We start from the raw sequence: 17,135 nt of genomic DNA on the forward strand, positions 1-17,135 counted from the left end.
GACAGTCCAATTTTGTTTGAGGACATAATTCACTTAATGGGTTTCTGTATCAAGTTGCACTTCTTTCCCATCTCTTCATGTTTCATTGCCTTTGTTTTCTGTCCGCAACACTTGGGATGGAGAGTGGTAGATGGCTGTGGTAGGGAACAATGTTGGTGGAAGTGGAGATCAAGGTGGATGAGAAGAATCTATAAAGGGCACTGTCCCATTGAAAGAAAAGTTTGTTCACCCCAATAGTTGTGTTCTCCTGGAAGCACATCAAGTAATTTGGTATGTGCATCGTGAAATGTCATAATTAGTTGACGGAACAGGAGTTTGCTGGGAGTTGTTTTAGCAGCATGGAATTTGCTCCACCCCAGCTCCATCATGACTGATAAGTTGCCACTGGACTCGTGAGTAGTGCCCTCAGTGCACTGCACTATCCGAGAGAGGTCACGGAACCAAATGACCATGATGCTGTCACCAGCCTCGATAGTGTTGCAATGGATCATCTAATTTCTGGACTGTTATGGACCAACATAACCAGCTCTTGTATTAAATTTCCCTCAAGTACAAGGCTAAAATTTAACTGGATGTTCCATCTGAAACCTGCTGCCCTATTTCTCTGACCGTTTACAATTTCATTTTCACCCCACTGGTGAAACCCCATTGCATGCATGAACAAACCTTTTTTTTTTACACTTGAGGGTAATAAAAAAGCCAAATGGGCATAATTTTTATCATAATCTAAGCACGAGTATTGTGGCCAGGTATTTTCTTTGATTCACATGGTCTTTCAAGATCAAATGACATATCTCCAGCCCAGAAATTTTTGCCCATTCATTTTCAAGAGTCACGGACTGAGATAAACAATTTGCAAGGAACACTAAAATTGGAGAGCCTCTGCTATAAAGGCTTGGAGATGTGCTACAGAGGATTGAGATATCAATACATATCTGCCACCCTCTGTGTTGAGCTGTTCTCTGCCTTGCTGTGGTAAGCTGGTCTCAGAAACATCCGTCTTCCCACAGAGGATGGAAGGACAATCTTGGCTGCCTGGCCACATGGAGCCATGGCATTGGCGGCTGTGCCTTCAGCAGTCTCAATCTGGAGTTCTGGAATGCCCTCCCTCAATCTCTTCAGCTAGCTACCACCCTCTCACAGAAATCATATAAATCTACAAGGTCATTCAGCCCACTGTGCCTGTCAGTTGACAAGTAGCCACCCAGTCTGATCCCACTTTTAGCTCTTGGTCCATAGTTATTTAGGTTACGGTACTTCAAGCGCATAACCAAGTACTTATTAAATGTTCAAGGGTTTCTGCTTTGACCACCCTGTCAGGTAGTAAGTTCCAGATCCCTCAATTTCCCCTTGAATCTCCTCTAAGCCTCTCACATCTAACCCTAAAATGATGTCCCCTGCTTACAGACCGCCTAAGTAACGGGTAAGTAACTATTCACTCTATCTGAACCACTCATAATTTTATACACCTCAACTAGGTCTACTATCTCCTTTCCGACATTTCTTAAAACTTACCTCTTTGAATAAGCTTTTTCTACTCTGTTAATATTTGCTTATTTGGCTTGATGTCAATTTGTTTTGTCTGATAACACACTTGTGATAGGCTTTGTGGCAGTTTGCAATGTTAGAAGGTTACAGGTGTGCTCTCCTCCATTCCATCGGCCAAGAAACTTACACCCAAGACCGACAGACACTACCTAGAGAGTCAGTTGAGGTAGAGAGGGAGAGAGACAAACTTCTACATCCTGCCAACTTTGCCAGAACCTTACAACATGGGAAGTATTACTGGGAAGGTCTCGGACAGATGGACAAAAGTATTGAAGTCAATGTTAAATGAATTTACATGCTTCAGCTATTTGATTAATAAAGTAGCTGATATTTCATCGGGAAAAAAAAGATTACAAATGCAAGTTATTGTTTTTGAGTCAGTTTCCGACCACTGGCAGTGATGCAAAGCTGAATCTGGTGCTTGAGACATTGTATAAAGTTTCAATGAGGAGGGAGATGGTGGTGTAATGGTAACATCATTGGACTAGTCATCCAGATGCCCAGGTGATCCTCTGGGCTGGGGGGGGCATGGGTTCGAATCCCACCATGGAAGCTGGTGGAATTAAATTCAATGAATAAAGTCCAGAATTGAAAGCTTCAATAATGGTGACCATGAAACTATCATCAATTGTAAAAATGTATTTGGTTCACTCATACTCTTCAGGGAATGAAATCTGGCCTTTAGTCACCCCAGACCCACAGCAATCTAGTTGCCTATCATCTTCCCTCAGAAATAACCTAGAAAGGCTCTCAGTTGAGGGGCAATTAGGGATGGGCAACATATGGTGACCGTGTCAGCGACGCCCACATCGCATGAAATAATAGGTTTGTAAAAATGCGATACAGTGATATACCAAAGTGTAATTATTTATGCAGCCCAGCAGAGGATTATGATAGGTTGTCTCAAGAGAGTGGTAGATTGGCCAGATTATATAATCTAAAATCTAGTTCCTGAGCTTGAATATACACAGCTGATGAGATGAAAGTCTCCTCTTATTGCACCGTTTATGACAAGTAGTCTAATTCAGTTGCTGTCTGTTTGGGAGGCCAAAGATATTTTGGAACTATTAGTACTGAACATGCACTACAATTCAGAGACACCCCTCCCCCTCAGGGATGTGTGGAGGCAGTGGAAAAGGAATGGAAATCTTGTACAAGTGCAGAAGAAGATGGTTTTCTGAGGAGGTGCTTTACTCTGTGGGTGATGTGTTATATTTGGCTTTGCAACACAACAGAAGGTTTTTGCAATATTCAGCAAGTTTACAAAGAATTACTTCGAAAGGATATGTGAATTGTCTTGTATGGAGTGACATCTGCCATGGAATGCAAGTCTCCACATTCAGACTTGATGCGAGAAAGACAGAGATTCTCTGCTGGATTCTGACGGAAGTGTGAGTACTGCTGACTTGCTGTATGATGTGAGGTAACCTTTGATCTCTGTTTGACTGTGTCCCATGAAAGGTGTGTTGATTCAGAAGACGCAGTGTCATTCTCGGAGAGGCTATGTCCCCTATCATTTTGCATTCCATATCTCAATAGAGGTGCAGGCAATTCCATCAGAGGCATCTGCGAACCTAGAGCTAATGTTAAAGGTGTCTTGATATTAGGCATGTGGCAAGCTTGTGTAATAACTGGGCTCACAATGTTGGGTTGGTTTTGGGATGATTTCCTCACTACCAGTGGTATTGCCTCTGTCTGATCCTGAATGTCAAAGGTGTGGGAGTTTCGAGAGTTGTCAAAATATCTGTGCATCATCACTGAATCTTCAGGGCACTGAAACTCATGATCGGCAGTCCTTAAGTTTGTGTTGGGGTCATTGGGTGTATCAGTCTTGGGGCGAGAGACTGGCAGGCCTTGAAATGATTGAGAAGAGATGCTTGAAGGTTTAACAGAGAACAACTGCACAGCTGAGTCTACAATGTGAGCCACTGCATTGGTTAATTCATATTTAAGGGCCTCTGCAAGATATCCACCCTTGACAAGAGAGAGAGAAAAATGATTATGATTGTTAAATTTTCTGTCCATATCTTGATATTTGTTCACATCCTTGCCAGTTACCAGATTTTCCTTTTGGCCAAATGATTGAACACGGTCACCAGAGAAACCTTGGTCCATATCTGAAAGGAATCTTTTCGGAGTATTTTCTCCATTCTCTGCACTGCAGTTGGGGCCATCCAAGTGGAAGCTAGAATCAGATACGTCCTCCAGGTCTTCATGTTCTGATTCACTGGCATCATATACCTGGAAGAATTTTTCCTGCAGTTCAAGAAGTTTCCCCTGCATATCTTGCAGCTGCTGCTTCAACCTATAGCACTCATCTCGCCTGTGCTCCTTGAGGGATGAAGTTAATTTGGGAAGTTTCCTGGGATTCGCCTCCTGCCTCTGCTGCTGTTGAGGAAGCCTCTGCTTCCGTTTGTTCTCTTTGTATTTGTCTCCCAGACCTGCATGCTGTTGGCCGCACTCCCTCTCAAACTCACTGTTGAGGAGGATGGCATTTGGAGAACTGCTCATCCCTCTAATGATGCTCTCTACTCGTGCCCTCTTCGCTTGCAAGTGTTTGTCGAGCAGACGATCCCCTTCACTGTTGTTCATGGCGAGGTGTTGACTGAAAGGTGAGCCCAGTTCCTGTGTACTGTCTCTGGAGCTGCTATCCTCCTGATAAGATTCTGCGGTGGAATGGGGCAGATTCCTTGAAGAAAAGAAAAACTCTTGATCTGTTGGATTATTTTTCTTGGTAGCTTTGTCCAGAAATTGAGAGACGATGGCCCTACTGGAGTAGGATGACACCGAGTCTTCAAAGAAGTTTTTTTTCAGGCGCATGGGGGGCTGATTTGTTTTGTCGCCTTCTCTGTAACAGCTCTTGTGAATATCCTGCTCAGACATATTCACTGAGCAGACCGAGGGTGCCTGGGCACACAGGAATCAAAGGGGTTTCTGACTTTTGAATAAAGTTTAAAGGACAAAAATGTAACAATACCAGTGATCAGGCATTCCCACGGACTCAAAATCCTACTGCCGCATCCTTTCAAAAGCAGCAAGAAGACCTGGGTAGTAAAAGAGGAGAATGGCGTTACTTTTCTCAGAGAATTTATTTTGCATTCACATCAGGGTATGTGAAGTGTACAGCACGGGAACATGCCATTCCACACAACAGATCCACTGCCTTTATGCTTCATAAAAGTCACCTTCCATTTTACTTTATCTCACTCGATCAATATATCCCACAATTCCTTTCTTTAAAAAACAATTTTTATTCAAATTTTTAACATTTGAAAAACATTACAAAACAAACCCCCCCCCCGGCCCTCCCAATGCACCCCACTCACCCCAACAGTTGCCAGTAATTAGCTCTCCAAAATGCAGAATAAGCAAACCCCATCTTTTGTGGAACCCCTCATTCACGACTCTCAGGGAAAATTTCACTTTCTCAAAATGCAGGAACTCCATCAGATCCCCGAGCCACACCAAGGCAAGGGTGGAGAAGCTGATCTGCGAGCGATCAGAGAGGTGAAAGCTAACTCCGCCCCTGTAACCGCCTGCAACTCCGACAGGTCTGACACCTCAAATATGGCCCTAGGGGTCGAGGCTCCAAGTCCATGTGCAAGATTGCTGACATGGTGCTGAAAAACAACCTCCAAAATTTATCTTCAGGCAGGCCCGGAACATATATACACATGATTAGCTGGCCCCGCCCACACCTTTCACAAATATCCTCTTTCGCCCGCAAACAACCGGCTCATCCTCTGCTTCGTCAGGTGGGCCTGCGTATCACCTTTAGCTGCATCAGTCCCAGCCTCGCACAAGAGATTGTGGCATTCACTCTTCGCAGCACCTCCTACCACAATCCCTCCTCTAGCACCATCCCCAGCTCCTCCTCCCGCTTGATCTTAACCCCCTCCGGAGACACTTGGGCGGGATTTTCCGTTGGCTAATGCCAAAATCGAGAAACGCAATTGGGCGGAGAATAGGTTCCGACGCGAATATTGCGACAGCCGCCGATTTGATGCCAAATCACGATTCTCCGTCACCTTGACAGAGGCATCAATGCGGTCCGGAACGCACGTACAGTAAACACCGTTTGCATATCATTAGTGGGCCAGTCCCGGTATTCTCCAGGGCCTCCGCGACGCTCTGCCTCCAATGGGCCAAGTTCCCAACGGCAGGGTTCACTTGTGTTTTTAAAAATCGTGAAACCGGCTGTGGTGATCTACCACTTGCATTATGGGATGTAACAGTACCTATATTACAGGTTTTCCGGTAAGCGCCTGCCGGCTAGCTCCGCCCACAGGGAGCTGCAGCCGAAGGAATAGCATCTCATTAATAAAGCCTCTCTTGTACCGATTCGAGTCTTTGTGTGCAATTGTTAGCGCCACAATTTATTACAGTGAGATTTTCCAACATCATGGACATCAGAATTAAGCCTGATCGCCTGCAGCTGGATCCGCAGTCGCCGCACGCCAGGAAAGACTTTAACCACTGGCTGGCTGTTTTCGAGGTCTACATCACCTCATCGGAGGCTCAGAAGGTACAACTCCTATACTCACGGTTGAGCTCCAGCGTGTTCCCGCTGATTCAGGACGTGCCTAACTACGCCCGGGCCATGGAACTTCTCAAAAAGAATTACGCCCAGTCGACGAAAACTCTGTTTGCGAGACATGTACTCGCCACTCGCGTTCAGCAACCGGGTGAGTCGATTGAGGACTTCTGGCGGGCCCTTAACCCTCTAGTACGGGGCTGCGACTGCCAGGCCGTCTCGGCCGCGGAACATTCGAATCTCCTCATGTGGGATGCCTTTGTGACGGGTATTGCATCGGACCCCATCTGGCAACGACTGCTGGAAGGGGCCGCTCTCGACCTTGCAGCAACAAAGACTTTAGCGCTCTCAATGATGGCCGCTTCCCGTAATGTGCAATCCTACCCCGCCCACCCATCAAACTGCGCGGCCCACCCATCCTACCCCTCGTGGACCCCAAAACCGACCCCCCCCCGACTGGGGCCGCTCCCGTGCAGTATGCCTGCGCTGCTCGCCTCACCGCGCACCCTAGGGGTCGCCGCTGCTACTTCTGCGCTCAGCAGAAGCACCCCAGCCAGCGCTGCCCGGCCCGCACCGTGACCTGCAAATCCTGTGGCAAGAAAGGCCACTTTGCAGCGGTGTGTCAGTCCCGCGCAGTTGCCGCTATCGCGCCCTGCCGTTGGGAACTTGGCCCATTGGAGGCAGAGCATCGCGGACTCTTCGGTCGATCGCCCGCTACTCGCCTCCATGACGCTCGACCAATCCCGTCCTCGCAACCTGGCCACCGCTTCTACGGCGGTGCTTGTCAACGGCCATGCGACCTCCTGCCTCATCGACTCCGGGAGCACGCACAGTTTCATCCATTCGGACACGGTAAGACGCTGCTCCCTCGCGGTCCATCCCGCCGACCTGTGGATCTCCCTGGCCTCCGGATCCCACTCTGTCCTGATCCAGGGCTTCTGTCTCGTCAGACTCACCGTACAGGGCGTTGAATTCAACCGTTTCCTCCTGTACGTTCTCCCCAACCTCTGTGCGACACTTTTACTGGGCCTGGACTTCCAACGTAACCTCCAGAGCCTCACCCTCAATTTCGTAGGACCCCTATCTCCCCTCACCGTTTGTGGCCTCACGACCCTCAAGGTTGACCCTCCCTCCCTCTTTGCCAATTTGACTGCAGACCCATCGCCACCAGGAGCAGACGGTACAACACCCAGGACAAGACCTTCATCAGGTCCGAAGTCCAGCGGCTGCTTCGGGAGGGTATTATCGAGGCCAGCAACAGTCCCTGGAGAGCCCAAGTGGTGGTGGTTAAAACTGGGGAGAAACACAGAATGGTCGTGGACTACAGCCAGACCATCAACCGGTACACGCAGCTCGACGCGTACCCTCTCCCTCGCATATCTGATATGGTCAATCAGATTGCACAGTACCGGATCTTCTCAACAATTGACCTGAAATCCACCTACCACCAGCTCCCCATCCATAAATCGGACCGTCCCTACACTGCCTTCGAGGCAGACGGTCGACTGTATCAATTTCTTAGGGTTCCCTTTGGCGTCACTAACGGGGTCTCGGTAATTCAGCGAGAAATGGACCGAATGGTTGACCAGTACGGACTGCGGGCCACGTTTCCGTACTTAGACAATGTCACCATCTGCGGCCACGACCAGCAGGACCATGACGCCAACCTTGCAAAATTTCTCCACACCGCATCTCTCCTCAACCTCACAAGGAGAAGTGAGTGTTCAGCACAGACCGCTTAGCCATCCTCGGCTACGTTGTCCAAAACGGACTACTGGGGCCCGATCCCGACCGCATGCGCCCCCTCATGGAGCTCCCCTTCCACCACTGCCCCAAGGCTCTCAAACGATGCCTGGGGTTCTTTTCTTACTACGCTCAGTAGGTCCCACAATACCAAAGACAAGGCCCGCCCACTGATCTAGTCCACACAATTTCCCCTCACGGCCGAGGCACAACAGGCATTCGCTCGTATTCGCTCAGACATAGCCAAGACCGGGATGCACGCAGTAGATGAGACACTGCCCTTCCAGGTAGAGAGCGACACTTCAGATGTCGCCCTTGTCGCCACTCTAAACCAAGCTGGCAGACCCGTGGCATTCCTTTCCCGCACCCTCCATGCCTCCGACATTCCTCTGTTGAGAAGGAGGCCCAGGCAATCATTGAAGCGGTGCGGCACTGGAGGCATTACCTGGCCGGCAGGAGATTCACTCTCCTCACTGACCAATGGTCGGTAGCCTTCATGTTTAACAACACGCAGCGGGGCAAGATCAAAAACGACAAAACCTTGCGGTGGAGAATCGAGCTCTCCACCTATAATTACGAGATCTTGTATCGCCCCGGCAAGCTCAACGAGCCCCCAGACGCCCTATCCCGAGGTACATGTGCCAGCGCACAAGTGAACCAGCTCCGTGCCTTACACGAGAGCCTTTGCCATCCGGGGGTCACTCGATTGTACCATCTGGTCAAAGCCTGCAATCTGCCCTACTCCGTCGAGGAAGTACGGACAGTCACCAGAGACTGGCAGGTCTGTGCGGAGTGCAAGCCGCACTTCTACTGGCCAGACCGCGCGCGCCTGGTGAAAGTGTCCTGCCCGTTTGAACGCCTCAGCGTGGATTTCAAAGGGCCGCTTCCCTCCACCGACCGCAACACCTACATCCTTAGTGTGGTCGATGAAATCTCTAGGTTCCCCTTCGCCATCCCATGCCCGGATATGACGTTTGCCACCGTCATCAAGGCCCTTCATTCCATATTCGCTCTGTTCGGTTTCCCCGACTATATCCACAGTGACAGGGGATCTTCGTTCATGAGTGATGAGCTGCGTCAGTTCCTGCTCAGCAGGGGTATCGCCTCCAGCAGGACGACCAGCTACAACCCCCGGGGAAACGGGCAGGTAGAGAGGGAGAACAGGACGGTATGGAGGGCCGTCCAGCTGGCCCTACGGTCCAAGAACCTCCCAGCCGCTCGCTGGCAGCAGGTCCTCCCTGACGCGCTCCATTCCATTCGGTCACTGCTGTGCACCGCAACAAACAACACACCCCATGAACGTGTTTTTGCCTTCCCTAGGAAGTCTACATCCGGGGTGTCGCTCCCGACGTGGCTCGCAGCTCCAGGGCCGGTCCTTCTTCGTAGGCATGTCAGGCTCCACAAAGCAGACCCTCTGGTGGACAAGGTATGCCTGCTCCACATGAACCCCCAATATGCCTACGTGGAGTTCCCCGACGGCCGCCAGGATGCAGTCTCGCTCAGGGACCTGGCTCCCTCGGGTGCCGATCCCATGCCCACACTCCTCCCTACCCATGCGCCACCCTCCTTTTCCCCGGCGCCCCCGATTTCAGCCCCACCAGGTCCATCACTTGTTCCCCTGCCCACACTAGAGGACATGGAAGATTTTGGCTCGCTACCGGAGTCATCCAGCCACTGGCCAGCACCAACACCGCCAGCACCAAACCGCCAGCACCTACGCCGTCGACGCCGGCACCGCCTGTGCAGACGTCGCCACCACTGCTGCGTCGCTCACAACGGACCGTACGACCGCCGGTCCGACTCAACCTGCGACGGGCACCGGGTTGCCCGATGGACACTTGGTTCTTTTTTTTTCTCCCCCCTCTGTAAATAGATCACGTTTATGTATTATAGTTTCACGTCACCCCCGCCGGACTCATTTTTTACAGGGGGTGAATGTGGTGATCTACCACTGTATATATATGTGTGTGCTTGCATTAGGGGATGTACGACAGTACCTGTATTACAGGTTTTCCGGTAAGCCCCTGCCGTCTAGCTCCGCCCACAGGGAGCAGTATAAATATTCGTAAGTTTCCCTGAGATGCCATTCTACAGCTGCAGCTGAAGGAAGGAATAGCATCTCACTGTAATAAAGCCTCTCTTGTACCCATTCGAGTCTTTGTGTGCAATTGTTAGCGCCACACCAGCGTCGTGGCTGCTGAGGGAGTACGGAAAATGTCCAACATCGCCATAGTTTGCTGACAGTTGTGCTGCTCATTGGGGGTTTCTGCCAGGGCCAGGGGGAGGGCGGAGGAGTAGCAGGGGATGGCCAGGAGGTGGGCTGTAGGGTTGGGATGGACGGACATGGAACACCATTGCCACAACCGGAAAGGCAGCCATGCCGCTGACAGCCCACTATGAACCTAGAGCCACTGGTCATATAGGTGTCCCTCTAGGTGATCTCTGCCTCCAGCTGGCTCATCAGCTGTATGGGCATGCTCCAGCACAACCAGTGCCAGCTTGTTGGCTGGGATGAATGTGTCTGCGGATTGTAATGTGTATCTGCAGCTGCAACTTGTCATCCTCCTGAGTGTCGATCACAGACCCGGCGAATCCAACCATCGTTTTTCATTGGAATCGATTGTGTTCCAGGTAGTGCCAGTGCTAGCCCCTCCACAGTTGCTGAATCGATCCAGTTTCACCACTAGTTCTGCTGTCATGGAAGTCCATGAATTCTGCTCCAGCGTCAGAAACGGAGAGTACTCTCCTCATCTTTCTCCAAAATCCTCCCATAAATTTCTGAGATGGCCCATCCCCCAACTTATCACCAACGACACCTACTCCAGCAGCAAGGAGAAGGAGCTACCTGAAAGGACGGAAAGACCTTTTTCGCAAAGTCCCGCACCAGCATGCACCTAAAACCCTCCCCACACAGGAACCCAAACTTCACCCCCACCTCCTCCAAACTTGTGAACCGCCCTTCCAAAAACAGATCCTTCATCTCCATCACCCCTCTTTCCTCCCATCCACAAAACCGCACATCCATCCTCCCAGGATTGAACCCATGGTTCCCTCGGATCAGCATCAACCTCGACCCCGCCCCTAACCTAAAGTGCTGCCAAAATTGCCTCCATATTTTCAGCATTGCCACCACTGAAGGACTCTTGGGGTAAACGGGAGCAGCGCAGTTGCCAGCGCCCGCAACCCCGACCCCCTACAAGAACCTAGCTCCATCCTCACCCAGAAAGCTTCCATCTCCCTACTCCAACCCCACACCTTCTCCGTCTTTGCCACCCAGTAATAGTACAAGTTTGGAAAGCCCAACCACCCCTTACTGCCACCCCCTGACTGCCACCCTCTCTGAAGTACCATCTTCCTAATCCTAGCCACCTTACCTGCCCAGGCAAACAACAAAACCAACCTGTCCACCTCCTTAAAGAACGACTTCGGCAAAAAGATCGGCAGGCACTGAAATTGAAATAAAAATAAAAACCGCGGCAAAATATTCCTCTTCTGGAGTTTGTACATTCTCCCCGTTTGCGTGAGCCTTACCCCCACAACTTGAAAGATAAGCAGGGTAGGTGGATTGGCCGCGCTAAATTGCCCCTTAATTGGAGAAAATGCATTGGGTACGCTAAATTTATTTTATTTTTTTTAAATATTCATCTTCACGCCTGCACCCGACAGGCCAACAACAGGGGAAGACTATCCCACCCTGCAGACCTGTCTTAACCATACATATCAATGATTACCTCATTCATATGGGGAGGGAAGGTGGCCAGAATTAGAAGTTTCTACAACAGAGAGGTAGGCAGGCAGGGGACATGGGTCTTCCGAACCTGATGTATTATTACTGGGCAGCGAATGTGGAGAAGATACAGAGCTGGGTCAGAGGGGTTGACTCCCAATGGGTCAGAATGGAGGAGAGTTTGTGTAGGGGGTTGGGATTGAAGGCGCTAGCAACAGCGCCGCTCCCAACGGCCCCGGGGAGATACTCAGTGAGTTCAGTAGTAATAGCTTCGTTGAGAATCTGGAGGCAGTTTCGCCAGCACTTCGGGTTGGGGGCAGAGTCAAGGGAAATGCCGATTCGGGTGAACCATAGATTTGAGCCAGGGAACTGGGATGGAAAGTTTCAGAGAAGGGAGGAGAAAGGAATTAGGACACTAAAAGATTTGTTTCTTGGGGGTCAGTTTGCAGGATTGAAGGAGCTGGGAGCGAAGTATGGGCTGGAGCAGGGGGAAATATTTAGATACATGCAGGTTCAAGACTTTGCCAGAAAGGAGATACAGAGCTTTCCAGTAGAGCCGGCTTGCACAATGCTGGAGGAGGTGCTGACGACAGGGGCACTAGAGAAGAGGGTAGTATCGGCGGTTTCCGGGGCTATTTTGGAAGAGGAGAAGGCGCCGCTGGAAGGGATGAAGGCAAAGTGGGAGGAAGAGTTGGGAACGGGTATGGAGGAGAGGTTCTGGTGTGAGGTGCTCCGGAGGGTGAACGCCTCCACCTCGTGTGCGAGGTTGGGGCTGATACAGCTGAAGGTGGTGTATAGCGCGCACCTTACAAGGGTGAGGATGAGCCGGCTCTTTGAGGGGGTAGAAGATGTGTGTGAACGTTGCGGAGGCGGCCCAGCAATCCACAATTATATGTTTTGGTCCTGTCCAAAGCTGGAGGATTACTGGAAGGAGGTTTTTAGGATAATCTCTAAAGTAGTGCATGTGAAACTGGACCCGGGCCCTCGGCAGGCTATATTTGGGGTGTCAGACCAGCCGGGGTTGGAAACGGTTGCGGAGGCAGATGTTGTAGCCTTCGCCTTGTTGATCGCCCGAAGGAGATTCCTGTCCCCTGGCGTGGCGGGGAGACCTGCTGGAATTCTTGACTCTTGCGAAGGTCAAATTTGAACTGAGGGGAAGGATTGAGGGGTTCTACAATTCATGGGCGTTATTCACTATGTATTTTCGAGAATTGGATTACATCGAACATTGGGGGGGGGGGGGGGGGGGGGGGTCCTGTGTGTGTTAATGGTGACTATGGATGATTCCGGATTCCTTTTTGTCATTTGCTTATATATATATATATTTTTTTTTTTAATTTAGATTACCCAATTATTTTTTCCAATTAAGGGGCAATTTAGCGTGTCCAATCCACCTACTCTGCACATTTTTGGGTTGTGGGGGCGAAACCCACGCAGACATCATTTGCTTATGTTAACATGCAGGTTAATGTTTGGGGGTTTGGTGGGAGGATGGCATTGTTGTTATTGATATGGGGATTGACATTGCATTCGTTACTGATTATTGTTTGGTGTAAATTTGGGAGAAAATGTGAAAAAAGGAGAGAATAAATATATTTTATAAAAACCCTACCTATCAGACTCGAAGTTCAATTTACGAAGCCGGGCCCAATCTCAGACCATGCACACACCCAAGTACCTGAAGTGGGTTGTTGCCACCCAAAATACCAAACCCCCCCCCCCCCCCCACCTCCTCTCCCCACTCCGACTCCCGCCCCTGGAGAAGACACCATAAAACTCACTTTTACCCAAGTTCAGCTTGTAGCTTGAGAATGCCCCAAATCTCCCCAACAGTTCCATTGTATCCTTGTCTTATATTTATGACTTCTAGTTTTGAACTCTTCCCTCATCTGTAAACATCTTTTCTACATCAAACTTTTTCATCATCTTAAAAGAACAATACCTGGTCACCCATCATCCTCCTCTTTTTCGAGTAGAGCCCCAGCCTTTGGCAATAAATATATATTTGCTGTACTGATATCATCCTTATGATTATTACTTTACATCATCTTTAATCCTTTTTGTTTGATATTCTGGAGATCAAAACAATCCACAGTAACCCATTACAGTCTGCAATATAGGTTTTGCATAACTTCTGCGTCTTTCTATTCAATTCCTCTCGGAATGAGCCTTGTAATGTTAGGTGTTTTTTTATGGCCTTATTAACCTACACCACTTGTTTCAGGGATTTGTTGATTTATAAACCCAGATACCTCTGTTCCATAACCCCATTGGAGTGTATTATTATTGAAGCTGTCTGTAGCCTCAATCTTCTAACTAAAAAGACCGCCTCACGCTTATCCATACAGAAATTCATTTCCCAATTATATGATCATTTTACAATTTATTAATGTCTTCTTTTATTAGTAAAGTTAACCTTCTTTCTTCATTTGTTACCAGGTGGCTGAAACAAGGAGGTCTGAATGTACGGAAACAAGTGGAGATATACATCCAGGAACAGTCACAACTACCCCCTCCGTCCTCCACCCCCTCAGCAACAGGCAGCAGGAACCTTCTGCAAGAGTGTGAACACATAGATTCATATGTTCCCCTCTGCAGTGATGGTAGATCGAAAGCTCCTTTCCTCACTCATTCTGCCAACTCTAGCAGACTCACCAGAGTACTGTTGAACTCCAGGATATTCCCTCCCCCATTTCTCACATACTCCCATGGCCATTTACCAATGTTTGCAACCTTGGTGACTCTTGAGATGAGTTTCTGACCATATATCCATCACGGAGACCAAAAAGAAAATACTGGGCAATCTTAGCAGGTCTGACACCATCTGGGGAGAGAAAAGAGAGCTAATGTTTCGAGTCTGGATGATTCTTTGTCAAAGCCATCCAGACTCTAAACGTTAGCTCCCTTTTGTCCCCATAGATGCTGTCAGACCTGCTGAGATTGTGCAGTATTTCCTGTTTTTGTTTCAGATTCCAGCATCCACAGTAATTTGCTTTTACCATCACTGAAACCACCTATTTCCACCTCCGTAACATTGGCTGTGATGTGGAGATGCCGGCGTTGGACTGGGGTGAGCACAGTAAGAAGTCTTGCAACACCAAGTTAAAGTCCAACAGGTTTGTTTCAAACACTAGCTTTCGGAGCACTGCTCCTTCCTCAGGTGAATGAAGAGGTATGTTCCAGAAACATATATATAGACAAATTCAAAGATGCAAGACAATGCTTAGAATGCGAGCATTTGCAGATAATTAAGTCTTTACAGATCCAGAGATAGGGGTAACCCCAGGTTAAAGAGGTGTGAATTGTCTCAAACCAGGACAGTTGGTAGGATTTCACAAGTCCAGGCCAGATGGTGGGGGATGAATGTAATGCAACATGAATCCCAGGTCCCGGTTGAGGCCGCACTCATGTGTACGGAACTTGGCTATAGGTTTCTGCTCAGCGATTCTGCGATGTCGCGCGTCCTGAAGACCGCCTTGGAGAACGCTTACCCGGAGATCAGAGGCTGAATGCCCTTGACTGCTGAAGTGTTCCCCAACTGGAAGGGAACATTTCTGCCTGGTGATTGTCGCGCGATGTCCGTTCATTTGTTGTCGCAGCACCTGCATGGTCTCGCCAATGTACCACGCTTCGGGACATCCTTTCCTGCAGCGTATGAGGTAGACAATGTTGGTCGAGTCGCACGGGTTGTCGCGCGAGACCATGTAAACGCTGCGACAACGAATGAACGGACATTGCGCGACAATCACCAGGCAGGAATGTTCCGTTCCAGTCGGGGAACACTTCAGCAGTCAAAGGCATTCAGCCTCTGACCTACGGGTAAGTGTTCTCCAAGGCGGCCTTCAGGATGTGTGATAACGCAGAATAACTGAGCAGAAACTTATTGCCAAGTTCCGCACACATGAGTGCGGCCTCAACCGGGATCTGGGATTCATGTCGCATTACATTCATCCCCCACCATCTGGCCTGGGTTTGTGAAATCCTACCAACTGTCCTGGCTTGAGACAATTCACACCTCTTTAACCTGGGATTACCCCTATCTCTGGATCTGTAAAGATTTAATTAGCTGCAAATGCTCGCATTCTAAGCATTGTCTTGTATCTTTGACTTTGTCCATATATATATGTTTCTGGAACATACCTCTTCAGTCATCTGAGGAAGGAGCAGTGCTCCGAAAGCTAGTGTTTGAAACAAACCTGTTGGACTTTAACCTGGTGTTGTAAAATTCTTACTGTAACATTGGCTGACTCGGTCCCTGACTCAAATATTTATCTGTGCCTTTGTTCCCCTCTACATTTGGCAATTTCAATGCACCCCTGGTTGGCTCTCACATTCCAATGCCGTAAACCTGAGGTCATCCAAAACTTTGCCTCACTTTCCTAATTTGTCCTTTTCGTCTTCCCAACCAAAATTGGCTCCTGGGATTAAGCAGTAACTGGATTTTAAAATTCTCATCCATGTTATCAGATCCTTCCAGGGCTCACCCCTCCTTTTCAAAGTAATCTGCTCCAGCCCTGCAACCTCCCAGATCTCTGCGCTTCTCCAGTTCTCACATCTTGTGAATCTTGACTTCAATCACCTCCATCTTCAACTGCCAAGAGCCCAAGCTCTGAAACTCCCAGTCACCCCTCTTCAAGGATGATCCTTACAACCTACCTCTAGGGAGACTACTGGTCACCTGCCCCAATAACTGCTTATGTGGCTTGGTGTCAAATTTAGTTTGATACCACTCCTATGAAGGGCTTTGGGACATAGAGGCAAGATATAAATGCAACTTGTTATTGTTACTAAGGTACGGGAGCATCCCAGTTTCTACCAGATCACAGGACTGTCTCCAGGTGCATCCCATTCTCCCTCTGGTTCCACTCTCTCACCTTTACCCCGAATTCACGCAACTTGCAAGATGCAACTTGCAACTCTAAAGATCCAACTGGTATTTCCTGTTGAAAGTTGAAGTAACATTAAATGAAGGAAGACACACACACTCACTCCCCCTTTCTCTTCAATCCTCGCCCTTCTCTCCCTCAAATTAATATACTTCCTAAAGTTTACAGAACTCATTAAAACTATAATAAGTTATGGGCAGCACGGTGGCGCAGTGGGTTAGCACTGCTGCCTCATGGCGCCGAGGTCCCAGGTTCGATCTTGGCTCTGGGTCACTGTCCGTGTGGAGTTTTCACATTCTCCCAGTGTTTGTGTGGGTTTCACCCCCACATCCCAAAAGATGTGCAGGCTAGGTGGATTGGCCACGCTAAATTGTTGCTTAATTGGAAAAAAATTAATTGGGTACTCTAAATTAATTTTAAAACACTATAATAAGTGTATAATAAAAACACTGTCATTGTTTCCGAGCACCCAAAACATAGATGCGCAAATGTGTCTTTTTTAAAAAAAAGATGTTAACGTTTATTTTACCCTAGCAAACCTTTTGAAATATATCAGTTCCCTTGGCTCCAAGCTCTGTAATACTGTACCTGACCTCTTCATCTCTACTCTACAATCAAGCTTTTGTCATCTGCCCTGATATCTCCTTATGTGCCTCGGTTTCATATTTTGTATTAGTATGTTCCTGTGAACCTTCAT

General features: G+C 48.7%; 1 protein-coding gene across 2 annotated transcripts in view; it reads right to left on the reverse strand.

The window, feature by feature from the left end:
- Positions 1 to 17,135, reverse strand: part of LOC119951298 (prospero homeobox protein 1-like) — a 75,005-nt gene that overhangs the window by 33,559 nt on the left and 24,311 nt on the right. Inside the window, exon 2 of one of the 2 annotated variants that reach the window (XM_038774377.1) lies at positions 2,836 to 4,592. In XM_038774377.1, the coding sequence (XP_038630305.1) occupies positions 2,836 to 4,431 (1,596 nt within the window). In that variant the 5' untranslated portion in view covers positions 4,432 to 4,592. Of the gene's footprint in view, positions 1 to 2,835; positions 4,634 to 17,135 lie in introns of those variants that run through there. The other variant, XM_038774387.1, reaches the window with a different exon arrangement.

Source organism: Scyliorhinus canicula, chromosome 2 (assembly GCF_902713615.1).
Source record: "Scyliorhinus canicula chromosome 2, sScyCan1.1, whole genome shotgun sequence".
Taxonomy (NCBI): Eukaryota; Metazoa; Chordata; class Chondrichthyes; order Carcharhiniformes; family Scyliorhinidae; genus Scyliorhinus; species Scyliorhinus canicula.